The sequence below is a fragment of the Scyliorhinus canicula genome, chromosome 9, assembly GCF_902713615.1.
Source record: "Scyliorhinus canicula chromosome 9, sScyCan1.1, whole genome shotgun sequence".
Classification (NCBI taxonomy): domain Eukaryota; kingdom Metazoa; phylum Chordata; class Chondrichthyes; order Carcharhiniformes; family Scyliorhinidae; genus Scyliorhinus; species Scyliorhinus canicula.
In genome coordinates, this window is record NC_052154.1 from 25590653 (window position 1) to 25617451 (window position 26799).

Consider the following 26799-nt stretch of genomic DNA (forward strand, 5'->3'; position numbering starts at 1 on the left):
ATGGTTGGCTTTCCACATACAGAAAGAATACTAACTTTGTGAGCAGTCAAAATACAAACCCTTCAACCAGTCATTAAAATATCTGTGTGGGACCAGGAAACGAATCCAATTCCATGCAAAAGAAAATCTAGGTGTATCATTAAGAAAACAAGTATACCATTACTAAGAGTTCTGACAAAAATTCTAATATGGGGAATTCTGCGTGCATGGTACATGTTGGAAGAGATCATGTTATTCTACCCTACAGTTTAGCAAGCACAGTGTATTCACCAGACCATTGGCACTCGGTAGTACATAGTTACAGCTGCTTGACTAAAAATTCTCAAATACTGAATGATTCTATAAGATTTCCTATAACTTCTCAACCTTACATATGGAGAGCAACCGGTGATCATCATGCATTGTAGTGGACAATTGCAAACCCTAGTATTGGTTCATGGGGCCCCGCTACAGCAGTGTGATGTTTCAGCTGCTCTGCATTGGTCACTACTGCCTCTTTCTGGTTACTCTAACCCTCAGGTCAATATCACTCCAAAACCATTCGATGTTTAACTGACCGATTGCTATGCAGCTCCTGTACAAGTCTGATTCACCTTTGTACAAATCTTTTCACTGCAAGAACATAGAACATTACGGCGCGGTACAGGCCCTTCAGCCCTCGATGTTGCGCCGACCTGTGAAATCACTCTAAAGCCCATCTACACTATTCCCTGATCGTCCATATGTTTATCCAATGACATTTAAAGGCCCTTAATGTTGGCGAGTCCACGACTGTTGCAGGCAGGGCATTCCACTCCCTTACTATTCTCTGAGTAAAGAACCTACCTCTGACATCTGTCCTATATCTATCTCCCCTCAATTTAAAGCTATGTCCCCTCGTGCTTGACATCACCATCCGAGGAAAAAGGCTCTCACTGTCCACCCTATCTAATCCTCTGATCATCTTGTATGCCTCAATTAAGTCACTTCTTAACCTTCTTCTCTCTAACGAAAACAGCCTAAAGTCCCTCAGCCTTTCCTCATAAGATCTTCCCTCCATACCAGGCAACATCCTGGTAAATCTCCTCTGCACCCTTTCCAATGCTTCTACAGGTTCAGCTACCAAAAGCAAGGCCATCACTTCAGTGACTGATAATGGCAGTATATATAATTTAAGAACTGAAATTAAACAATTATCAGATTTGAAGGAGAAAGCAAATGTACTTTTCACATAAAGGGGCAGGAATAGAAAGCTGTGCTGATAGGATCCAATTAATTAAGGTAGGAGGAGGCTTGGGTGAAGCATAAACATCAGTATAAACCTGTTCAGCAAATGATCTGTCTCAGTGCTATAAAATTCTACATAGTAACTCAAATATATAGAAACATGTAACAGATGGATAAGCCATTTAAAAAATTTCCCCCATATCTAATTGCTGAGAAAAATGCCGAATACAATTTTCAATTTAAGAACATGCCTTCATTTATCTTACCGGATGAACCAATAGCAGAAGGTAGAGCTACTGTAAATGTACTCTATTTCATTGCAACCCCATCATTACTCAGAGGGTGCAATTAAAGTGCGACAAGCTTACATTTATATTTTGCATTGTAAAATTGGATGCAGGTATTTCTAATTGAAACAATTGCCGAAAGGCAAATGATTTGCAATACTTTTAATGCCAATCTCCCATGGGCATTACAAAAGACCAACTTTAATCTTCAGATGAAGCAAGGGTGCAGGGTAAAGTATAATTACGATTTAAAATAATACATTCTGTTATTATTTTTAACATATTCATTATATATTCCTATGTCTGTACTTACAATGGAAAAATTTGCCATAAAAGCATGTCAAAAGTTTGTAGCATTATAAGCAATGGTGCAGTATTTCAAAACTATTGTGGATTTTTCTTAGTGTATAAACATTTGAATATGGAATGAGAACTATGGAATTGCAGTATGCTAATACAAATATAGGCCAACAGTTCCTACAGTGATTTTAACAGAAGCATGAAATTCCATGTCTAACAGTCAAAGGGGTTGGGATTTTACACTGAAAAGTGAGGAAGCATGAAGTGGTGAGATGGGGGTGTGGTGCAGAGGTAGGAGTGTCAAGTACTTGGGTTAAGGCAGGGATTGTTTGAAAAGTTTGCAAACAAAATTTTGAATCTTCTAGAGAATTTGGTGAGCATCAAAATGAAATGAAATCGCTTATTGTCATGAGTAGGCGTCAATGAAGTTACTGTGAAAAGCCCCTAGTCGCCACATTCCGGCACCTGTTCGGGGAGGCTGGTATGGGAATTGATCAGTGCTGCTGGCCTGCCTTGGTCTGCTTTAAAAGCCAGCGATTTAGCCCAGTGTGCTAAACCAGAGGTTAGTGCGACAAGTTCCGATCAATGTTGGTGGTAGTTAGGCTGGCTACAATCACTGGAATGGTGAGAAAAGAGATGTGGAGGAAAGGCACAAACAGTAACTATTGTAGAGGAGGGTGCAGGCACCTTTCCAGGTTTGCGGACTGAGGACACGGATTAGAGCCTTCATCAAAATAAAATGTACAACACTGGTCAAACTAATCAACAACAAATTGCGCAACAACGAGCAGGTAAATTGCATTTGGAAGATTATCTAACAAGAAGTCATTAGTAGATTACTGAGCAATGTGCTGCTTTATAAAAGTCCATGAAACTGCAAACACAATACTTACATTGCAGAAGTAACATGCAGGGCACCAGGGTCCTTAGAATTGCAGTAATGTTCAGCACACTCGCAGATAAGACGCAGCGTTCTTACTACAGTAATACAAAATAATAATATAAATTGTTACATTTATATCATAAATAAAGTTTGTACTGGACGAGAGAGATACTAATGAGGCAACAACAACTTGCATTTATATAACGTTTTTAACATAGTAAAATGCCAAGCGGCTTCACAGGAGTTTTATCAAACAAAACTTGATACCGGGCCACATAAGCAAATATTAGGGAAGATAAACAGACTGGAGGCAGGTTACAAAAGACACCATAAAAGAGGAGAAGAGAGGCAGAGAGATTCAGGGAGGGAATTTCAGAGCTTGAGGGCTTTGGTAGTTGAAGGCACTATTATCAATGATGAGTGATTAAGTTGGCGATTTTTCAAGAGGCCACAGAGGAGAACAGAAATCGAGGCTCGAGTCTGGAGGAGATTACAGAAATAGTGAGCAGCAAGGCCAAGGAGACATGTAAAAACAAAGGTAAGTATATTAAAATTGTGGTATTGCTTAATTAGAGCTAATATAGGTCAACAAGCACTTGTGCAATGGATGAATGGAAGATGATGCAGGTTAAGACACAGGCAGCAGAGCTTTGGACAATGTCAAGTTTACAGAAGATAGAGAAGATGTAAGGCATCAAAGGGTCTGTTGGAATAGTCAAGTCTATACGTAAGAAGTCATAGGGGAGGGTTTCAGCATCAGATGAGCTGGGCAGGGGCAGAGTCAGGCATGTTGGAGGGGCAGAAGTAAGCAGTCTTAGAGATGCAGTGGATGTAGTCAGGTCATCTCAGGGTCACTGTCCTACCCAGGGAGGATTCCCAGCAGTGGTGATAAGCAGGGCTGCAAGGCAGATTGGTCACCTGCTCCAAGGAGGAAAGTAGCAGATTTGCATAATTAATGTCCCAATTATGGGCCATTTTAAAGGGATGTAAGCATTTTGCTGATAGTGGAACAACCTCCTCCCACCAGGAAGACCACCAGCTTCATGAAGGCAGTCACCCTGCAGCAGTCCAGGGTGACATTGGAGTTGGAGGCACAAACAGCAGTTTTCTGTAGCCCCAATGTTCTCCCTGGAAGGGTTTTCTCTTTGACCCATAGGGCCTTCGGTCACCTAAATTTTAATTTTTACATAGCTGTCCAAGTGTGCTTCTATTTTGAGGCCTCTCAAGATAAAATACATAGAACATAAAATTCCTACAGTGCGGAAGGAGTTCTTCGGCCCAATTGGGTCTGCACTGACCCTTATGAAAGAACACCCTACCCAGGCTTACTGCCCTTCCCGAACCATGTAACCCCACCTAACCTGCACATATTTGAACACCAAGGGGCAATTTAACATGGCCAATCCACCTAACCTGCACATCTTTGGACTGTGGGAGGAAACCGGAGCACCAGGGGAAAATCAACACAGACACGGGGGGAACTTGCAAACTCCACATGGTCACCCAAGGTCGGAATGAAACCCAAGTCCTTGGCAGTGCTAACCACTGTGGCATGCTGCCCCCTAGCTCAGAAGCGGCACCTCTCCCATTGGGCTGCTGAGATTTCAGAGCTGCCAGTTCTATGAATAAGCCCACAACATCAGGAGCCCGCCCACCATTTATAACTGGACAGTAGGCCTACATGTGGTCAATTGGGAAGGGACCTGCTGTAAAACCAGAAAGCCAGTCCCACTGCCGGAAAGTGGGGGCTCGGGGTCAGTTTTCCAGCTCACAGCCCGTGCCAAAATTTAGTCAATAACTTTTTTTGCCTTCACAGTATATACAAATAAATTTCTACTCAGTGAGTACTGGGTGTCAGACAAGTACTCTGACACTTTGGAGAAAGTGGACATATTGAGAAAGGTGTTGAGGTAGAAATAAGGTGTGATCAGCATACATGTGGAAACTGATGCTGTATTTTTGGATGATGTTGCCAAGGGGCAGCATGTAGATAAGAAATAGGAGGGGGTCATATTCCATGGGGACACCAGAGTTAATGGTGCAAGAGCAGGAAGAGAAGGCATTGCAGCTGATTCTCTGGATACAATGGGTTGATAAGAATTGAATCCTGTGAGAGCAGTCCCAACCTGTTGACGAAGGTGGAGAGGTATTGGAGGACGATGGTGTGACCATACATGTTAAAGACCACGGACCGACCGAGAATGACAATGGATCCTTTGTCACAGTCCACATCACAAACATGCTACCATTGATGCCTTTAGTTTACCCCGCAAGCGATGATTTAAAAAACTTGAAATTTGTAAATCAATGTCTTGTGGCAGGATTATTTCTATTCCGTCTGCTAGTGTCTGGTGTTTTGAAAAACAGGCTAATATGTTTATCTATAATCAGATTTAGGAAAAGTTTTTGCCTTCATGGAACAACTGTGACAGCAGTGAGGCAGTGCTGCAAGAATTGTTGCTGAGGGAGTGGTGGAAAGAAAATTGTCACTGGGTTGTCATGACCAACAAACGCCATTTTGCAGTTGGAAAATCACATTTCACCATCTTGGGTCCATACCAGTGGCAAAAGTATGTTTTTAAAAAATTAAGATATTACATCCAAGGCCAAAAGAACAAGCAGTCAGGAATTTACATTTTGTCAGATTTATGACAGTTTACAATGTTACAAGTGAAACAGAAATGCTGGGAACGTCCAGAACGTCAAGCAGTGTTGGTGGAGAGAACAAGTTAGAGAGTGATGGGTGGATGTGGGTTTCTGCTTTGAGTGGGGGGGTTAATCCTACCCCCATGCTTTCAAATTTGTGTACGTCTTCGGTGTCCATCAAATTTCTCCTTCTAACAGGCTACTGGGATTTAGAATTCAGAGAGCCCAGTGGCGAAGGGGGGAGTTGGAGTGGTTCGGGGGTAGCTTTCCTGCCTTAATGGGTTCAAGTCCCTTCCCAGGACCTGCTGCCTACGAAAGAACTCAGCCACTGGTGCGGGCACCCCAGTGTGTATTGGTGCCAGACCCAGCCCAGATAAATGGGCAAGGTTAGGCAGCAGGAGGGGCCTTTGGCTGTAAAGTCACGTGCCAGATCCAAAAATGTTTTTTGACAAACCGGCATTATGGTGAACATAGAACATACAGTGCAGAAGGAGGCCATTCGGCCCATTGAGTCTGCACTGACCCACTTAATACCTCACTTCCACCCTATCCACATAACCCAATAACCCCTCCTAATCTTTTTGGTCACTAAGGGCAATTGATCATGGCCAATTCACCTAACCTGCACATCTTTGAACTGTGGGAGAAACTGGAGCACCCGGAGGAAACCCACGCAGACACGGGGAGAACGTGCAAACTCCGCACAGACAGTGATTCAGCCGGGAATCAAACCTGGGACCCTGGCGTTGTGAAGCTATAGTGCTATCCACTTGTGCTGCCGTGCTGCCCATGTAATATGCCCATGTGACCCCATGTAACATGGGAAGAGCTGAAAGAGGAACCAACAATAGCCAGGTGGTGAAGGATAGAACTGTATCATAGTCTTTGTGCACTTTCAAGCTTCAATTTACAGAGCCACACATTACAAAGCGTACATATCCAACCTGACAACCACAGTTTCAGCCTGTTCCTAGATATGAGCACAAACGCATGTCCTAATTAATGCCCATTATTCAAATTAAACCCCCAGTTATATTAATACCAGACCCACTAGAGCTTGTTTTTTATGTTTCCATTTCACTTGTCTATGTCTCGCCTCTTTGTTGACTTGTACGTCATGTGCTGTAAATGTCTTCCATTTCTTTTATTCAAGTCCCCAATTAACTATTTCACTTGTATCGTTTAACCAACACTGATTTGCCACTTAAGTACTCTGCAGGTTATTCTATTTCTTTTCCTTTGTGTGCACATGTTTTTCCGCGATCCCCTTTCAGTTTATTCATCTGCGAGACCTTTACATTCTTATGAAGCAAGAAATGTTAACTGGTTTTCTCCACAGATACTACCTTATCTGCTGAGTGTTTCCAACACTTTGTACTTTTATTTGAAATTTCAAGCATCTGCTGTATTTTATTTTCTAAGCAATTTTCAGACTGAGATGAAAATCCTTTTCATTTCAAAGGATTAAACTGAAATTTTAGCTAATATAAATAGAACACAAATTCAATCTAATCCAATTATCTGGAAGCTAGCGATAAAAAAGAGAAGTAGATTCCAGAACTTTAGTAAATATATTACATGCTTACCAATACATTCAAGCTTTTTTTGTGGACAATATTCTTTGGTTATTAACCTCAACTCTTGTACTGCTACTTCATAAGGGTAGGAATCAATTGAAGAAGCAGATTCCTTGGGGAAAAGCTTGGCTGCAACACCAATATCGGCTGGGCCTACGGTCTTGTATAATTTCATGCTCTTTTCGAGAGCTACTTCCCTCTGCACATTCACTTTTCTGAAAGAAAACAGAGTGAATGTTATACACATTTCACGACATTGTGAATAGTGAGACTCATTTGTTTCTCATGTTACTCTAGGAAGGAAGGCAATGCATTTGGAATCTACGCTCATTTCGTACACAATGACCTGGGTGTGAACAGGAAATCCAGGTTTTCCTGCATGCTGTTGAGTTTTAACTTCACAGCGTGCAACTCTTTAGTTTGCCAGGATCCCTGCACAGAAGTCAGCATGATTGATGGGCTTGGCCTCTCGTCAGCCAGGGAGGAGCAGGCAGGTTTTGTCCATGGCCTTAGGGACTTGTGGGGGAAAGAGGGGAGTAAAATTATAAAGGCACTTAACTTCCCCCAAACTGTCCTTTTTGTTTCCAGGTTTCCAAAAACATGGCTACCCACTGCAAATTCTGAAAAGTGGTCTAAATTAAATATTTAAATTGCCAAACCGGTTCCTTGTCCGTCTCTGCTAAATCGGAAATGGAGTTGGGGCTGAGATATTAAAAGTTTTATCATCTGAGATTTAACAGGAGCCAAAATTCACCTCAATTATTTTTTTGATATTTTCAGAACAGCTGTATTTAAGCAGATCATAACAGCAGCCATGCTTGGTTCTATGTGACAAAAATACACCTGAATACGACACACAGAGATGGTCAATCATTCAACCTAGTTTGTGAGTCACAAGAAACACCATATGGAATTTAAAGTAGAATTCAGTCCACCAGACACTTGCATAAAGTAACTCAACTGGACTGGCGGTCAACAAGCCCGAATATGTGCACGTGACAATGAGATCCTTTGATTTGAAGTAGGAACATAAATAGTTAAATGAGGGACGTGCTATCAGGCTCCAAAATGCCTAGCTGTCTTTCAAACCAGGATTTTTAAAAACATGACTGCAGCAGTCAGATACTAACCCAGGCATTTAATCCTTACTGCCCCAAATCTGAAATTCCTACATTCATCACACTTCCTTAAATAAGAAGAACACAATGCTCCAGATGTGATCTCACCAGTGCCCTGTATAACTGAAGCATAACATCCCTACTTTTACATTCAATTCCCCTCACAATAAATGATAACATTCTATTAGTTTTCCCAATTACGTGCTATACCTCCATACTTTTGTGAGTCATGTACTCGGACACTCAGATCCCTCTACACCTCAGAGCTCCGCAATCTCTCACCATTTAGATAATAGGCTTCCTTTATATTCTTCCTGTCAAAATAGACAATTTTGCATTTTCCCACATTATACTCCATTTATTGGGTGCTGGATTCTCTGAGCCTCCGGGCCGAAATCGCATTCGGCACGGAAGCGGAGAATGGCCGTCAACACGGAAATCAGACCGGCGCTGCTCCCTGGAGAATCGCTCGGGAGTCTCTCACGCGCGAACTACACGGCGCGGGTAGGGGGCAATTGACATAGGTCTCCCCCCGGCGCAAAACTGGCCGAGTTCCAGACGGCATGGTTCTAACGTCGGGTGGCGACTGCGGACTCAGTTCACGGCCGCCCTGGTGGGGGTTGGGGGGGGGGGGGGAAATCAAGCACCAGGAGGGGGCCTCATGGACGGCCAGGGGAGCGATCGGGCGTCACAGGCCCACGGGCGCGCGCGATTTCGGGGGAGGCTACATTTCTGGTGCCACTCCGCGGTCCGAGTCCGCCATGTCCCACGGGGCGGCTGCTGCAGTCCGCGGCCGTGCACATACGTGGACTCCCGACCAGAAGTGCGGGGCTCTGTACCCGCAGCCAGAGCATTCGGGGCCCTGTCTTTCTTAAGGAAAGTCCAGAGTGAAACGCCAGTGTTTTTACACTGGCATGGGGACATAGCCCCATTATTTGAGAATCCAGCCCCAGATCTTTGCCCACAAACTTAATCCATGTCCCTATGTAGCCTCCTTATATCCTCTTTATAACTTACTTTCATATCCATCTTTGTATCGTCAGCAAATTTAGCAACCATACCTTTGGTTTCTTCACTGAAGTCATTTATATAACTTGTAAAATGTTGAGGCACCAGCACCAATTCCGGTGGCAGAACATCTGTTACATCTCGCCAATCAGAAAAAGACCCATTTATGGCTACTCAATTTCCTGTGCATTAGCCAATCTTATATCCATGCCAATATGTTACCCTCCACACCATGAGCTTTTATTCTCCGCAATAGCCTTGGATATGGCACCTTGTCAAATGTCTTCTGGAAATCTAAGTTGTGTACATCCACTGGTTCCTTTTTATCCGTAGCACATGTGACTCCTTCAAAGAAGTCAATAAATTGCTTCAACATGATTTTCCTTTCAATAAACCATGTTGATTCTGTCCAATTGCCAACAGCTTCCAACATTTTCCCTATGACATTTGTTAAGCTAACTTGCCTGTAGTTTCCCCGATTTCTGTCTCCCTCCCTTTTGAATAAAGGGGTTAAGTTTGCTACTTTCCAATCTAATAGCACCTTCTGCCAATCTGGGCAATTTTGAAAAATTAAAACCAACACATCAGCTATCTCACTCGCCACTTCTTTTCAAATTCTGGGATGAAGTCCATCAGGACCCGGGGATTTGTTAGCCCGCAGCGCCAACAATTTGCTCGGTACCACTTCCCTGGTGATCGTAATTTTCTTAAGTTTCTCCCTCTCTTCCAATTCTTGATTTACAACTATTTCTGGGATGTTACTTGTATTGTCTCTAGTGAAGACCAATGCAAAATACCTGTTCAGTACATCGGCCATCTCCTTATTCTCCATTATTAATTCCCCAAGCTCATTTTCTACAGGAACAACACTCACTTTGTTAACTCTTCCCTTATTTAAGCGATCAAATATACAATATTCCGGGGCTTGATTTTTGTTTCCAATTAAGCATTAAAAAATATTGCTTTGCATATCCTGCTGCCACCTTTTTAATCAATTCATTCTTCTCTGCTTCGTCAAGAAAGGTTTTCTCGTGCTTCGTTAGCAAATATTGTTGAACCCTTGATGTGAAAATTTTTCATTTTCATGTGCAACTAACAACACTTTCACAACAGAAATTACAGACAGTATGGGATACCTTTTGTATAAATCCAAATGTGTCTGTCCAAGAAGGCCAAAATGAACGGAAATCTAACTTTGCCTTCTTAGGAACTGGCACGTAGTCAGTTGTACCCCTCAATTTACAGTGAAAGAAAATCAGCGCAGACGGCACACCCGTTAAATGCAATGCTTTGTTCCGCATCATGTGAAACGGATGTAAACGGCAAATCGGGTCATTAAAATATCCCAGGATTGAGAATTCCGGTGGCGATCGTGGAGTGAGAGATTGTTCCTTGAGTGAGAGATTGTTTATTTGGTAGCTCCCACTCATGGTGGACCTTTGGGACCTTTTCCTCCGACTTGTGGGGAATTTGATCGGTAAAATTGGAGACTGGTGAGGTAGAGGACAAGAATCCCCCACCAGTTTATGGAGTCGTGGCGAGAAGTGGTCTGCAAAGGAAAGATCGTTGGGCAAAGAAGGGAGTGGAGTCTGCAGCACAGGAAAACATGGCGAAGGTTCAGGGACTGAGATTGCCAACCCAGAGGTACGAAACTGGGTGCCCTGGTAACGGCGCCGTTGCCGCTCTCTCCTAAGAGGTATACCACGAGCCCGGTGGTGGCGACGACCCTAAGAATCTGGGGACAGTGGAGACGGCATAGGGGGGAAATAGGGGGCTCGATGGAGGCTCCATTAGGTGGAAATCATCGGTTCATCCCGGGGAACACTGATGGGGGATTTAGGGGGTGGTATAGGGCGGGCATCAGTAAATTGAGGGACCTGTTTATTGGCGGGAGGTTTGCGGGCTGGGGGAACTGGAAGATCAATTTGGGCTCCCCCGAGGGAACATGTTCAGATACTTGCAGGTAAAGGCATTTGCTGGGCGACAGGTGGAGGAATTTCCTTTGTTGCCCTCGCGGGGGGTGATGGACAGAGTGCTTTCGGAGGTGTGGGTCGGAGAGGGGAAGGTGTCTGACATTTATAAGGTAATGCAGGAGGTGGAGGAGTCGTCAGTGGAGGAGCTGAAGGCTAAATGGGAGGGGGAACTAGGGGAGCAGATAGAGGATGGGACTTGGGAGGATGCCTTGGAGAGAGTCAACTCTTCCTCTTCATGTGCAAGGCTTAGCCTCATCCAATTTAAGGTGCTGCATCGGGCCCATATGTCTGTGACTCGGATGAGTAGGTTCTTTGGGGGTGAGGACAGGTGCACCAGATGTTCGGGGAGTCCAGCGAACCACGCTCATATGTTCTGGGCATGCCCGGCACTGGAAGAATTCTGGAAGGGGGTGGCGGGGACAGTGTCGAGGGTGGTTGGATCCAGGGTCAAACCAGGTTGGGGACTCTCGATTTTTGGAGTTGCGGCGGAGCTGGGAGTGCAGGAGGCGAAAGAGGCCGGTGTTCTGGCCTTTGCGTCCCTAGTAGCCCGGTGGAGGATCTTGATGCAGTGGAAAGATGCGAGGCCCCCAAGTGTGGAGGCCTGGATCAGTGACATGGCGGGATTTATAAAATTGGAGAGGGTCAAATTTGCCCTGAGAGGATCAGTACAAGGGTTCTATAAACGGTGGCAGCCTTTTCTGGCTCAAAGATAGGTATCTTGGTCAATAGCAGCAGCAACCCGGGGGGCGGGGGGGGTGTTCTCTATTGTTTCTATTTTTTTCTATGATTATTTAACTTAATATTGTGTTAATTTAAGTTGTTGTTAATATGTTTTGTTGTTCATTGAGGATGGGTGAATGTTATCATTATTGATATTGTTGGTATTTTATTGCGGTTCGTTGTTGTTATATAAATACAACATTTTTCAATTAAAATTATTTTTTAAAAAAAGAGATTGCCAGCCCAGTGGTCAACGGAGCAGCTGGTGGAATTACTTCAGGAGAGCATTGCCAAGCAAAGACCAGAGTACCTGGACCCGATAAAGACGGTGATTGACCGGGTGGAGCAAAGATTGGAAGGCAAAGGACAGGCGATCCAGAAGGTAGAAGAGGCGGTGGCTGAGCACGAGGACCAGCTAACTGCAATGGCGGCGGAGATGGAACTGATGAGGGACCACCAGAAAAGACTGCAAGAAAAGGTGGAGGATCTGGAGAACAAATCGCGCAGACAGAATTTGAGGAGCGTTGGCCTCCCGGGGGCATCAAGGGGTCAGACGCAGTGGTATATGTGGCGCGTATGTTCGAGAAGCTACTGGGTGAAGGTGCGTTTACTCAACCCTTGGAGGGGGGGGGGAGGTGGAGAGGGCAAACCCAGAGTACTTATCAGGAAGCCGCGGATGAATGAGTCACCGAGGGCGATGGCGGTACGAATGCACCGGTTCCTAGACAAAGAACAGATCTTGAGGTTGGCCAGGCAGACGAGGAGCTGCAAATGGGAAGATAACGAGCTGCCCATTTACCAGAACTTGGGTGCGGAACTGGCCAAAAGAAGGGCGAGCTTCAACAAAGTTAAATCGGCCCTCTTTAAGAAGGGGGTGAAGTTCGGCATGCTGTACACAGCTCGTTTGTGGACCACTTAAGAGGGTCAAGAACTTAATTTTGGATCGCCGGATCAGGTAATGAACTTTGTCAAGGACAGGGGACTGGCAGGTGATGGAGGACATTGAACTTGGAGGAGAGTAATTCTGTACCTGTGCTGCTACATTTCTTTCTTTTTTGGGCTGTGTATACTGTATAGTGTTTTTGTACCACTTTTCGGGCCATTGCTCAGTTTTGCATGCAGGTTAACTTTGTTCTTATTGGGGGATGGTGGGTGGAATTTTATTTTTCGTGTTTGCTGGGGATTGTTATGTTTTGCGTATGTATGTTTGTGCTGGGGGGCGGGTGGGTGGGTGGGCTAGCTCACGGAAGCACAGCGGGGGGCAAGCAGGTTACCAGTTTGTTAAAAGGGGTTGGGATTGCTATTTTGTTATGGGTGGGGCTGGGCGAAAAATGTTCTGTTGACAAGGGGGGGACTGGCGCTTGGAGACAAATTGGAGGCCGATGACAGTGGGCACCCGAGGGTGGGCCTGAGGAGGCGCAGGACGCGGGCTGGAGGCTGGCCTAAGAAGGGTGATGGTTGATTGGAAGGGGTGTGGGGGGGTGCCCCCTGACCAGGCTGATCACATGGAACGTGAGAGGGCTGAATGGGCCGGTCAAGAGGGCTCGAGTGCTTGAAGAGGTTGAAGGCAGACGTGACAATGCTACAGGAGACACACCTGAGTGTAGAAGATCAGACTAGGCTGAGGAAGGGGTGGGTTGGGCAGCTATTTCATTCGGGGCTGGACTCTAAAACTAGTAGGGGTTGCAATTTTGATCAATAAGCGGGTGTCATTTGAGGTAGGGAATATAGTGGTGGACTCAGGGGGTAGGTATGTTATGGCGAGTGGGAAGCTGGAGGGAATGCCAGTGGCATTAGTGAATATTTATGCACCAAATTAGGACGACGCGGTGTTTATTTGGCGGGTGTCGGGGAAGATTCCGGACCTGGACTCGCACAGGTTGATCATGGAGGATGGGGGGAAACTTTAATATGAACATTGATCCGAGATTGGATCGGTCAAGTTCAAGGAGAGGGAGGGTGCCAGACATGGCAAAAGAGCTAAAGGGGTTTATGGAACAGATGGGGAGGGGGGGGTGTCATAGATCCGTGGAGATTCAGACAACCAAGCGCGACTGAGTTTTCTTTTTTCCCCCCATGTTCACAAAGTGTATTCCCAGATTGATTTTTTTGGTTTTGAACAAGGGTTTGCTGGCAGGAGTGGTTGATGCTGAGTATTCGGCGATTGTTGTGTCAGACCATGACGCACACTGGGTAGATTTACAGGTGAGCAAGGATGGGGGTTAGCACACGCAACGGAGATTGGATGTAGGACTGTTAGCGGATGAGGAGGTATGTGGGCGGGTGAGGGAGGCATCCAGAATTAATTGGAAATAAATGATACGGGGGACTTTTTGGCAGCAACGGTATGGGAAGTGCTGAAGGCAGTGGTTAGGAGGGAACGAATTTTGATGAGGGCTCATGGGGAGAAGGTGGAGCGGGCAGAGCTGGATAGGTTGGTTAGGGAGATACTCCAGGTGGACGAAATGTATTCAGAAGCTCCGAAGGCGGGGCTGTTGAAGGACTGGCAGAAGCTGCAGATGGAGTTTGGTCGGATATCCACAGGGAAGCGGTGGGGCAGTTGAGGAAGGCCAGGGGGCGTTATACGAGTATGGTGAGAAGTCCAGTAAGATGCTAGCACATCAGCTAAGGAAAGTGGAGGTGGCCAGGGAGATAGGAAGAGTGAAGGACAGAGGAGGGAACACGGTCTTGGACCCAGTAGGGTGAATGGGGTGCTGAAGGAGTTTTACAGTCGGCTGTATGAGTCGGAGCCCCCCCACTGGGGTGGAGGGGGTGAGGAAGGGCTGAAGTTTCCAAAGGTGGAGGAAGAGTTGGTGGAGGGGTTGGGAGACCCGATCAAGATTGTAGAAATAGTAGAGGAATTGGAGGCCATGCAGTGGGGCACGGCCCCGGGACCAGACGGCTACCCAGTAGAATTTTACAAGACGTTTTCCGGGATGCTGGGTCTGCTGCTGGGGAGGGCATTTAATGAGGCAAGGGAGCGGGATGTTCTTCCCTCAACAATGTCACAGGCTTCAATCTCATTGATCCTGTAGCAGGTGAAGGACTCAGAGCAATGTGGGTCATACAGACCAAGCTCCTGACTGAATGTCGATGCCAAATTGCTGGCCAAAATTCTGGCCTCGAGGATAGAGGATTGTGTTCCGGGGGTGATAGGGGAAGACCAGACGGAATTTGTTATAGGCGGGCAGCCAACAGCCAATGTTAGAAGGCTCCTGAATGTGATAATGATGCCTCCTGAGGTTGGGGGGGGGGGGGGGGGGGGGGGGAAAGAGAGGAAGTGGTGGTTGCTATGGACGCGGAGAAGGCCTTTGACCGGATCAAATGGAATTATTTGTGGGAGGTCCTGGGATGGTTTGGGCAGGGCTTTATTGACTGGGTTCAGTTGCTGTATCAGGCACCGGTGGGGAGTGTGCGGACAAACAGGGTGAGCTCGGGCTACTTTAGACTGCACCGAGGGATAAGGCAAGGATGTCCCCTCTCCCCGTTGTTGTTTGCCTTGGCTATAGAGCCACTGGGAATGGCGCTGAGAGAATCGAGGGAATGAAAGTGCTGGTCTGGAGGGGGGATGGCACACAGGGTCTCGTTATATAGGGGGAATGGGAGAGATTATGCGGATCTTAGGGGGATTTGGCCGGTTCTCGGGGTACAAATTGAATATGGGTAAGAGCGAGGTTTTTGTGATCCAGGCGAGGGGGCAGGAGAGGAGACTGGGGGAGTTGCCGTTTAAAGTGGTGGGAGGGAGTTTTCGCTATTTGGATATTCAGGTGGCACGGGGTTGAGAGCAGCTACATAAATAAATCTGGCCCGTTTAGTTGAACAACTGGGCAGCACGGTAGCATAGTGGTTAGCACAGTTGCTTCACAGCTCCAGGGTCCCAGGTTTGATAACCGGCTGGGTCACTGTCTGTGCGGAGTCTGCACGTTCTTCCCACGTCTGCATGGGTTTCCTCCGGGTGCTCCGGTTTCCTTCCACAGTCCAAAGATGTGCGGGTTTGGTGGATTGGCCATGCTAAACTTTAGGAACTACTAACGGCTGGCAAATATAGCCATGATTAGGAAGTGGATGGTGGAGGTGATGTCATGTAAGGGCACAAGTTTGGGGGCATTGATAACGGGTCCTCTGCCATTCTCTCCGGCCCGGTACTCCACAAGCCCGGTGGTAGTGGCGGCCCTGAGCGTTTGGGGGCAGTGGCGGAAGCATATGGGAGTGGAGGGAGCATCAGTGTGGGCTCCAATTTGTGGTAATCACCGGTTTGTACCGGGAAGATGGATGAGGGGTTTCGGAGGTGGCAGAGAGCGGGTATTGAGAGGTTGGGGGATCTATTTATTGATGGGAGTTTGGTTTGGAGAGCTGGAAGAGTTTGAATTGCCGGGAGGGAATCGGTTTTGTTATCTGCAGATAAGGGGCTTTGTGCAAAAGCATGTTTCAACCTTCCCGCTTCTACCACCGCAGGGGATACAGGACAAGGTAGTTTCCAGAATGGGGGTGGGGGAAGAGGAAGGTATCGGAAATCTAAAAAGAGCTTATGGAGTGGGAGGAATCGCAGATAGATGAGATAAAACGTAAATAGGAAGATGAGTTGGGAAAGGAATTAGAGGTAGGCTGTGGGAGGATGCTCTGAGCAGAGTCAACGCATGTACTAGGCTCAGCCTGATACAATTCAAGGTGGTACACCAGGCACACATGGCTGTGGGCCGGATGAGCAGGTTTCTTGGGGCAGAGGACAGGTGTGTGAGGTGTGCAGAAGAGCCCTCAAACCATGTCCACATGTTTTGGGCATGCCCGAAGCTTAGGGGATTCTGGCAGGGATTAGTGGATGTCTTGTCCACAGTACTAAAAACGAGGGTGGTACATGGTACAGAGTCCAGAGGTTGTGATGTTTGGAGTGTCCGAACACCCGGGAGTCCAGGGTGCGAGGGAGGCTGACGTTTTGGCCTTTGCCTCCTTGGTAGCCCGGAGACGGATATTACTCGCGTGGAGGGACTCGAAGCGCCCAAAATCAGGGGAATGAGTTAGCAACATGGCTGGGTTTCTCAGACTTGAGAAAATTAAGTTCGCCCCGAGGATCAATTTTCGGCTTCGTTCGGAGGCGGCAGCCATTTATTGACTTCTTCGGAGAAAACTAAACTGTCAGCAGATTCAATAAGGGGGTTAGGCGATTTACTGTCTAGATTAGGCGGAACAGTGGGAGATGGAGGGATGTGTTATGCACTGAACCATGTTTGTATTTGTATCTTTTATTGTAATAAAACCATAAATGCCTTAATAAAATGTTTATATAAAAAACAATCCTAAGAATGAATAAAACACAAGCATTCAGGATTTGAATTAGAACATAGAACAGTACAGCACAGAACAAGCCCTTCGGCCCTCGATGTTGTGCCGAGCAATGATCACCCTACTCAAACCCACGTATCCACCCTATACCCGTAACCCAACAACCCCCCCCTTAACCTTACTTTTAAGGACACTACGGGCAATTTAGCATGGCCAATCTACCTAACCCGCACATCTTTGGACTGTGGGAGGAAACCGGAGCACCCGGAGGAAACCCACGCACACACGGGGAGGACGTGCAGACTCCACACAGACAGTGACCCAGCCGGGAATCGGACCTGGGACCCTGGAGCTGTGAAGCATTTATGCTAACCACCATGCTACCGTGCTGCCCTTCTATACATCTTTTACCAATGTACCTTTACAGGATAAGTAAATTACATTTGTTTTTCTTTGGAACTTTTAATGCTGTTAATTGGAATAGCTGTGTTGAGTGCCACTCAAAATCACTTTTGTGTGCCACCATATGGCCGTAGGTTGCCAATCTCGGCATTGGGGTTTGCTTTTCAGGATCCTTGCGTAGCGACAGCCCAGCCTGCTGCTGGTTGACTACCAGTAACAGCAGGAAGAGACCCTTCAGTGAGCATTAATTGCTGGTGAGTGGGAAGGCCATTCATGAGCCTTCTCTACCCCAGACCTAATCGGGGCAAAGGTGGGAAGGCAGTGGGGTCCCCTCTTGGCACCCACCCACCTAATTAAACATCCCCTCCAAACTTGCCTTGGGGGAGGGTATTAAATTCCATCCATGCTGCAGGAAATGCCATTGCCATGACTTATTTCTAAAGAATCTTATTCCTTCTTCTCATTCTCATCACCTTGCATTTATGGTAATGCCTTAATGTCGAAAAATGTTCCAAAGGTGCTTCACGGAAATGCAGGAAAAACAAACACAGGGCAAAAATTAGGTAGGGCGACCAAAACCGGAGAATTAGGTGGGTTTAAATAGATGCCAAAGGAGGACAATGAGGTGGGAGGATTTAGGGAACGGATTCCATAGGTAGCTGAAGCAACTAATCCACGGCCACGAGTAAAAGGAGTTAACTGGGAACACAGAAAGAGTTGAGACTACAAAATCTTGTATTTACTGTTACCATTTTGACAATAGCGTATATATTACGTTTCTTTGTTGAAAAAAGTCACATTCTTAGAACTTGCACATCAGATAATATATATAGTACACAGTGTTTTACAAGAAAACAACTTTTACAACCACATTCAGCCCAACTTTAAAACGACATCACAAAATTTGCTTTCTGCTGCTTTCAAAAATGTACTTTTTGCCCCCTCAAATTAAAAATTCTAATTTCCATTGATTTTAAGATTTGCATGTAATACAATACCTAAACAGAGCCAAAAGGAATATCCAGATAGGCCGGAACAAAGCCTCCTCAATGCTGGCCAAACACTGGTCTTTCCCAGTAGCGGTGTTGAGAGGTTCAAAAGCCAGAACACACAAGCACAGTAACCTGTCTGTGAAAAGTAAAACATCAGACAAAAAAGTTGAATAACAATGGCATTCAGCCAACCTGAAAAGACAATATCTGGTTTACATGCAATTTCTACCATTCTAAGTTGCTTACTCATACCATTGCTACGTGGGAGGAGCCGTAAATCCAAATTTACTGAATGACCCCCAAATGAAGAAGTTACCATCAAATTTCAAGTTTCCTTTCACACAAATCAGAACCAACACAAATTAAATGTGAATTAAGAGGCAAATAATACTTCAAATAAAAAGATGCATTTCACTTCAAATAGTCAATACAACAACCATATACGACCATAACAATTTGCATCACTCTCTGCAGACATGTAGCACTATACATAGCTACAATATTCCAGAATATGGTCTTCTTTATTCACACCAGGTAGGGAAGGAGTCCAACGAAAGCTTTCAGCTCCGAGTTTGACGGGTACCATAACCATTAGCAAGGCACCCTTCAAAGACTCCACTCTCTCTTGGACCATCACAGTCCTGATCGTGTCGTTTTCAACACTTCCTTTTCAACCAATATGCCCAGCTCACGGTTTGACAACTTCTAGGAAAATACCCAGCTCATTAGAACCTCTAAGCTATTCATGCAGTTTTCCTGGTTTTAGACGTTTTTAGCCAGCTTGCACGTCACCTCCAAGAGCTCCTGTCTACTTTGCTGCCAAACAGATAAACTGAACACTTCCTGAATGATTTTCTTCTTCTCCTCACAAGAATTTTATGTATTCCTCTGTCTTTGTCTGCAGCTGTACACTAATTGCCTTCACCCATCAATTCCTCTGCTTGTAGTTCTCCTTTGCAAATGCACATTTCCACTGGATTAGCCATATACACAGGTTCTTAAAATGTCCTTCTTGTTGGTATTGTTTCCCGAGTGGGATGATTTCCAGAGACCCAAGGAAAGGAGAGTTGGGTAATGGTTGCTCAAGGAACAAGGAATTGTTTGTGCCGGCTCTCCCTCTCTTCACTCTCCAGAAATGCTGCAAGCTGTTCTATTTTTGAACCGACAGAGAACCTGAATGAATCTACGTTGAAAACCATTACACAGTGAAAACAGACCTCGACCTGAAGCCTAATTTGATGGAAGGTGTGCTTAAAGACAACCATCTGAATGAAAGACTCTTCATCCTTCTACTTATTATTTTCACCCCTCTTCGCCTCTTTTGTCATGTGTGTGTGTATAAAAATATATATATATATATATATATACACATATTTATATGTGTGTGAGGGTGAAGGCAAAATAAAGTGGGGCATTAGGAATTGGATAATAGTTAGCCAGCTGTATTTCCTGCATATTTCATTACAGTTCTTGTTATTAATAAAAAGTAACTGTTTAAATTTGCAAACCTGCTGGCTGGAATTATTGGGCAGCCAAGGGCCAAAGGATTTGGGTATTTTTCTAAGAATTATTGGTTATTTAATTGTATTGCGACTCCGGGTCAAGCAGGGCTGGAATTGCCTGCGCCCTAGCTCAAGATGTCGGAAAATAATTTGGTGGCTCATCCGGGATCTTTGGAATGATAAGACGGCGAAATTTGGGTTACAGTATAAATGAAAATGAGACACCGGGGCGGGATTCTCCGACCGACCCGACCCACTCCCCCCCCCCCCCCCCCCCCCCTCCCCCCTCCCCCCCACCCTCCCCGGGCCGGAGAATCGCCGGGGAGCGCGGTGTAATCCCGCCCCGTCAGCCCGATACCGGATCCTCTGGCGCCGGCGGTAATCGCGTCGTGCCGGATGGGGGCCATTGGCAGTGCCCCCGAGGCGATCCTCCGCTCCGCGATAGGCCGAGTGGCCGCCCGTTTCAGCCAGTCCCGCCGGCGTAAATAAAACTAGGTTCTTACCGGCGGGACCTGGCTCTGTGGGCGGCCTGCGGAGTCCTCGGGGGAGGCGTGGGGATCTGGCCTCGGGGGTTGCCCCCATGGTGACCTGGCCCGTGATCGGGGCCCACCAATTCTCAGGCGGGCCTGTGCTGTGGGTGCATCTTTCACATTTGCTGGCTATGGCGGATCTTTATAGTGGCCGGCACGGAGAAGAACCCCCCTACGCATGCGCTGGGATCACGCCAGCACATGCTGGCGCTCCCGCGCATGCGGCAACTTGCCAGCGGAGGCCCTTTGCCGCCAGTTGGCGCAGTGCCAAGCCCTTCGATGCTGGTTGGCACGGCACCAACCCCGCCGGCCTAGCCCCTGAAGGTGCGGAGGATTCTGCACCTTCCGGGCGGCCCGACGCAGGAGTGGTTGACGCCACTCCTCGGCGCCGGTACAGCCCGCCCCGCCGGTTAGGGTTGAATCCCGGCCCAGGTTTGTAGTGGTATAACAGGATGACTTTGGAAGCTGCTAAAATGTTTCTTTAGATGGAAGACTTGTCTTTGGTTTGTTTAAGAGGGTTTCAAAAAGACAAGCTAATCGAATTGGTAGGCGAATTAAAAAGAGAGGTGCCAGCCAAAGCTGGGAAGGTAGATATAACTAACACGATTGCTCAGCATTTAAATTTTGAGAGAAATGCTAGAAACACAGCCTGGGTCATGGCATCAATCAGTAGAATAAACTACAATCCAGTAACAAATTAAACAATTAGAGATGCAGCAAAAAGAAAAAAACATTTTAAATGTGAATTGAAATGAGGAGGTTGAAATTGAGAGAGAGAGGCAAAAGCAAAAGGGTGAGAGGAAAAAAACATTATGGAGCAAAGGAAAAGCAAAAGAGAGAGAGAGAGCTCCAGCTTAAGGCACTGGAAATTAAAAGGAAGCTGCCAGGAGCTGGAGGGGAGCTTAAACCTCGACAGAACCCATGGAGATATGTTTACATTTATACAAGCCCTCCCACAATTTGAAGAGGAGGTAGGAACCATTTGTAGGGCATTTGAGAAAATAGCAACCCAAATGGAATGGCCAAAAGAAAAGGTGGACATTACCCATGCTGAGTAAATTGACAGGCACAGGAAGTTTATGCTTCCCTCTCAGAGGGGGTATCTAAGAATTATGACGAGGTAAAAAAGACTATTCTGGATCCATATGCATTGGTGTCAGAGGCATATTGGCAAAGTTTCAGAATTTAAGGAGACAGCCGCATGCCAAATTTGAAAGGGTTAAGCAGAACAATTTTGATAGATGGGTACGAGGATTGGGAGTTGAAACTACCCATGAGACCCTTAGAAGAATTTAAGAATTCCCTACCTTCTATTATAAGAACCCAAGTTGAAGACCAGAGAGTGACAACTGCTAGACAAGTAGCAATAATGGCTGACAATTATGAGCTAGTCCGCAAATTTAAACCTTTGCTCCATCGCCCCCATAATTTTGAAAAGGCTAGGAAGTGGCAGAGTGAAAGGAAGGCGGGTAGACATGGTAAAGAATTGCTAGTCAGGAATGCTCAGATCTCTTCAGATCAGCAAGGAAGGTACGGAGGGCGTAGATGAGACTCAGAAGCCTAGGTGTCATCATTGTAATGAGGTGGGATACGTGTGCTCAGCATGTTGGAAGTTGCAAGGAAGGCCCATGGGACCTGTTGGAGTTCAGAAGGATGATTGTGAAAAGGGAACAAAAAAGTGGAGAATATTACAGGGTAGACTGTAGCTTTAACTGGACTTAGAAGACCAGAGGTAAACACTACTGTGGGAGCAGGTATGATTAATGAGGTAGATGAGAGATATGCAGTTTTTGTTTAAGGGGAAGGTTATCCCATTTTCCTCAACTAAGGTAGCCAAACTACTTTAAAGGGACATAGGTGCTATACAAACTCTCTTACTGCAGAAGGATTTTTTCTCTCCAGAGAATTCAATGAAAGCTAAGGTATTAGTGAAGGGAATAAATGGAGATTATATCCTAGTTCTAATGCACAAAGTACAATTGCAGTATGATTTAGTGTCAGGTCTAATAGTAAGTGGTTAAGGGGTTACCAGTGGACGGAGTAGATGTACTTTTGGAGAACGATTTGGCAGGAGTAAAGGCTTCACCCATAATTACAGAGAATCCGATAGAAGTACTGCAAATAGTGCATGAGATACCAATGGCAGGACAAGTGGGGATTCGGAAAACTCATCGGGCATTAACTGACTCAAAGAGAGAAAGACATTAATCACATATCAACTGACAATGGTAGTGAGTTTGATTCGGCTGATGCTGATGAAATTATCTCCATGAGAATGATTCCTTACAGCAGTTTGTCAAAGATAAAATCTAGTAGAAAACCACATTCTCAGAGGAGTTTGAATCTAATAGTAATAACAGTGATGAATCCGATTTGGGCTCTGTTTATGAAAAAATTATAAACAACTGAATAGACCTGTCACTAACTGATCTTGAACAGATGACAAGTAATTCTTCCAAAACTAGGAAAGAAAACCGCGTATCGGAAGAAGAAAGTGAATTGGACTTTCCTAAAAGAAATTTGTTACAGCCTCTTGCAGTGAAAGGCAATGGATTTACTGCAAGTACAAATATTTCCCAGAACACGTCTCTTTTGAAGGAAAATATACATAATAGCATGGCATCAGTTTTTCAGGACAAGGACAGCAATGATTGTGAAGTGACACCAAGCAAAAGGCTACCGGCCTCCCCGAACAGGCGCCGGAATGTGGCGACTAGGGGCTTTTCACATTAACTTGATTTGAAGCCTACTTGTGACAATAAGCGATTATTATTAATTAACCCATATCCTTTAAAAGGCCCACAGTGCCTCTTCAAGGTAAAGGAAGCAAATAGCAAAGGAGATAAAATAATTAGTGATCAATTCCTTTTGAAAATGAAGAGGGATGAAGAACCATGCCGTGATTCTCCAACTACAGCTGTTGATAAAAAACAGAAAGTTCATGGAACCGACAATCTGTTATCCTCCGATTCTGAAAGTAGAGAAGATAACTTAAAATCTGGAAAGCATAAATTGTACAAATCCATATTATTAAAATGGAGATAACAGCTGTGATTACAAAAACGCTGATGAGGAGGTAAAAGGTGTCATACAAAGAATGGTGCATATAAAGCCAACAAACTTCAAAACTTCAGCTTTACTTGTCGCTGAAAGAAACTAAGTGAAAGAAAAGAGAGAATGTAAAGCAGGAGGAGTTGAAGAGTGTTTATGGATTAACAATACTGCTTGTAATTTGGCTCTGAAGATCCTCGAAATTTGGATATACATGCATAGGACAATCAGGAAAGACAGGCTGCAATACCCGAAAGACAGAAAAAGACAAAAATGCAGAAGAAATTCATTTGGAGGTCCTCTCCAATTTGGACAGTCAAAAAACTGACAAAGGGAAGCACGTTGTCTTTGATTTTGAAAAGAGTGAAAATAAGGCACTGTTTGAAGATATCAAAGGGAGTTCTAAAACCAAAGATGCAAACCTATCAGCAGAAGAAGAACAAAGGAAAGAGCCAATAAAGGTACTGAAGGAATATAGACATTAGGGAAACCTCCCAGGGTGCACTCCATTAACTAGTCATGATATAGACGTAGGAAATTCTGAACCAATAAAGACACATCTGCTTTGACTAAAACCCACGATGTCTGGCTCAGTTAGAGGCTGAAATACAGTGCATGTTGCACATGTTGTGGAAACAAGGGAAAACGCTGTGGTCCACTGGCAGCAAGTAGAGTTTGAGAGACTGAAGGTAATTTTAGTGGGCGAAACGGTGCTGGCCGCCCCAGACCTTTCAAATCATTTAAAATGGCCATGGATGTCAGTGACCTTGGGGGGTAGGGGCAGAGCTACAAGATGACGATTCAGGAATAGAGAGGCCAGTGGGAATTTTTTTAAACTAAGTCCGTGCCAAAGAAAGTTTTTCACCATTGAAAAGGAAGCCTTAGCTTTGATACTAGCCCTTCAGTAATAATTTGAACTCCATGTCCGGCATTACAATAAACAAAGCTTAATTTATACGGACAATAATCCGCTTGTGTTTACAGAAAAGTTTAAAACCTGGGACACCAGATTATTCCGTTGGAGTTAATTATTACAACAGTTCAATGTTAAAATTGTACACACTCGCGGAAAGGATAATGTGATTGCGGATGCTTTGTCACGGGTTTAAGGACTGATAAAGTTACCTAGGTAGCGACTGGAAAGGGAACTTATATAATGGGGATGGATGGATGGATAGATAGGTGTTTACGATTTATGTCTTGCATTCCTCATAATGAAACGTCCGTGTTCCGACATTTCATTCCTTTTAGGTATGGACATATGCGAGATCCCTTTCTTTATATTTTTGCCGTCACAATTTTGATCCATGGATGCTTAATGGACATTATCTTTAAGTCAAGCAGCAGCAGAAAGAATGAGGAATTCAAAAAGTTGGAACCGGCTATATATGGTGCTAGTTTTCGAGCAGCAGAACTCAGACTTTGTGGCACCCGAGAGATGGAGTAGGACTTGGATCGATTGGTTGGTTGCTGGCCAATGAATTGGCCAAAAGGCCGTATTCTGCCCAGTAACAGGTGGTGATTGGGTCCTATTCGAGTGGAATGATTTCTATAGACCTAAGAAAAGCAAAGCTGGGTCCTGGACATGCAAGGAAAAGGAGCTGAGTGCCTGCTCTCCCACTCTTCTCTCTCCAGAAATGCTGTGAGCTGCTGCATTTCTGAAACTACGAAGAAGCTGAATAGTAGAATCTCCAGTGAAACCCATTACAGACTGAAAACAGAGACCTCACCTAAAAGCCTAATTTTGTTTTTATTCATTTATGGGATGTGGGCATCCCTGGTTAAGCCACATTTATTGCCCATCCTTAGCTGCCCTCAAGAACGTGGTAGTGAGCTGCCTTCTTGAACCACTGCAGCTGTACACTCAGTGCCGTTAGGGAGGTAGTGCCAGGATTTTGACCCAGCAACAGTGAAGGAACAGCGATATATTTCCAAGTCAGGGTGGTGAGTGACTTGGAGGAGAACCTCCAGGTGATGGGGTTCCCAGGTATCTGATGCTCTTATCCTTCTAGATGGTAGCAGCCGTGGATTTGAAAGGTGCAGTCTAAGGAACCTTGTCAAGTTACTGCAGTGCATTTGTAGAAGTAAGGTGTGCTTAAAGACAGTCCCTGAAATAGACTGTTTATACTTTTACTTACTACTTTCACCCCTCTCTGTGTTTGTTTGTTATGTATATATGCAAGTCATGAGTTATTAAATATGCTAATATTAACATGGACCACTGTAATGTAATGAAACCAGAAGACTAAAACAGATAGCATAAATACTCTGTTGCCAAAGTAACTAAGGATTTAGCTGAAAGAAAAGTTCCCATGCTCATAGGTTCGACCATAAAACAGAAAAGATGCTGAACTGTAGAGGCAAAACAGCATTGTGCAATGATATATTATGATCCCAGTCCAGACCCAACAGTGGCTAGGACACCGGACAGAACCCCCATTATTTTATTTTAATTTTGTGAGACTGTGTGGAGAGGATACCTCGCTCCAGGAGTGATTGCATGAAGAAATATAGATATGGTATATGAAAACAAACTTTAGCACTAACACAATATCACACCAGATACTTACAATTCCCTCTTAAACAATACTATTCAATACAGTGCATACAATACCCTTAACTGCTATCTTTACTCCCACTCAAACAACAAGAAAAAAAATCAATTCAGCTCTCATTCCACTATGGAAATACCACTGCCATTCAAGAATACTTGCTTTACAGAGATGTTGTTTGAGAAAAAGAGATCTCTTGGCACTGCTTTAAAGAAAAGATCTGACTCCTGTCAGAACCATGCGGAAACTCTGGCTATATTTCTTCAGTAACTCTTTGAGCTGGGTTTTGTTCACCTTTCCAACCACACTGTTCTTCTGTCTGCAGATATATCTTTTAACTGAGAGCCAACTGTTTGACTTGTGGTTCAGCTTCAGCTACAACTCCACTGAGCTACTTTGCTACAAGAAGCCTGATACCCTGGTTTCACCCAGTAATTACATGTCTTACCAAGCTGAAATCTTGTTATTTCCATAGGGAATCCCCATAATTAAATCAAAATTTCATTAATGCAAGTTTTTTCTGATACTTTAGTTGTCCCTCGGCACCCAAACGTTTAGGATTTATTTAATAATATGATTTCAGGACTTCGGGTGACAGGGAAGTGCTGAGAAATCTCACATCAGGTGGCTCTCCTCACACAAACCTGAAAATAGACTCTTTTTGCCTGCAACCCCACGTGACAACACCACAAAACATCCCCACACCACTCCCAAAGCACAGAAGAAGGTACAAATGCCAAACAGCAGCTAGTCCAGAGGGAGAGTGGTGACC

General features: G+C 45.1%; 1 protein-coding gene across 1 annotated transcript in view; it reads right to left on the reverse strand.

The window, feature by feature from the left end:
• vps9d1 (VPS9 domain containing 1) overlaps positions 1–26799 on the reverse strand; it is a 132194-nt gene that overhangs the window by 47354 nt on the left and 58041 nt on the right. The window contains exons 11-13 of the mRNA XM_038806367.1: positions 18399–18528; positions 6909–7114; positions 2687–2771 (exon numbers count right to left, since the gene is read on the reverse strand). Of these exons, the coding sequence (XP_038662295.1) occupies positions 2687–2771; positions 6909–7114; positions 18399–18528 (421 nt within the window). The remainder of the gene's footprint in view (positions 1–2686; positions 2772–6908; positions 7115–18398; positions 18529–26799) is intronic.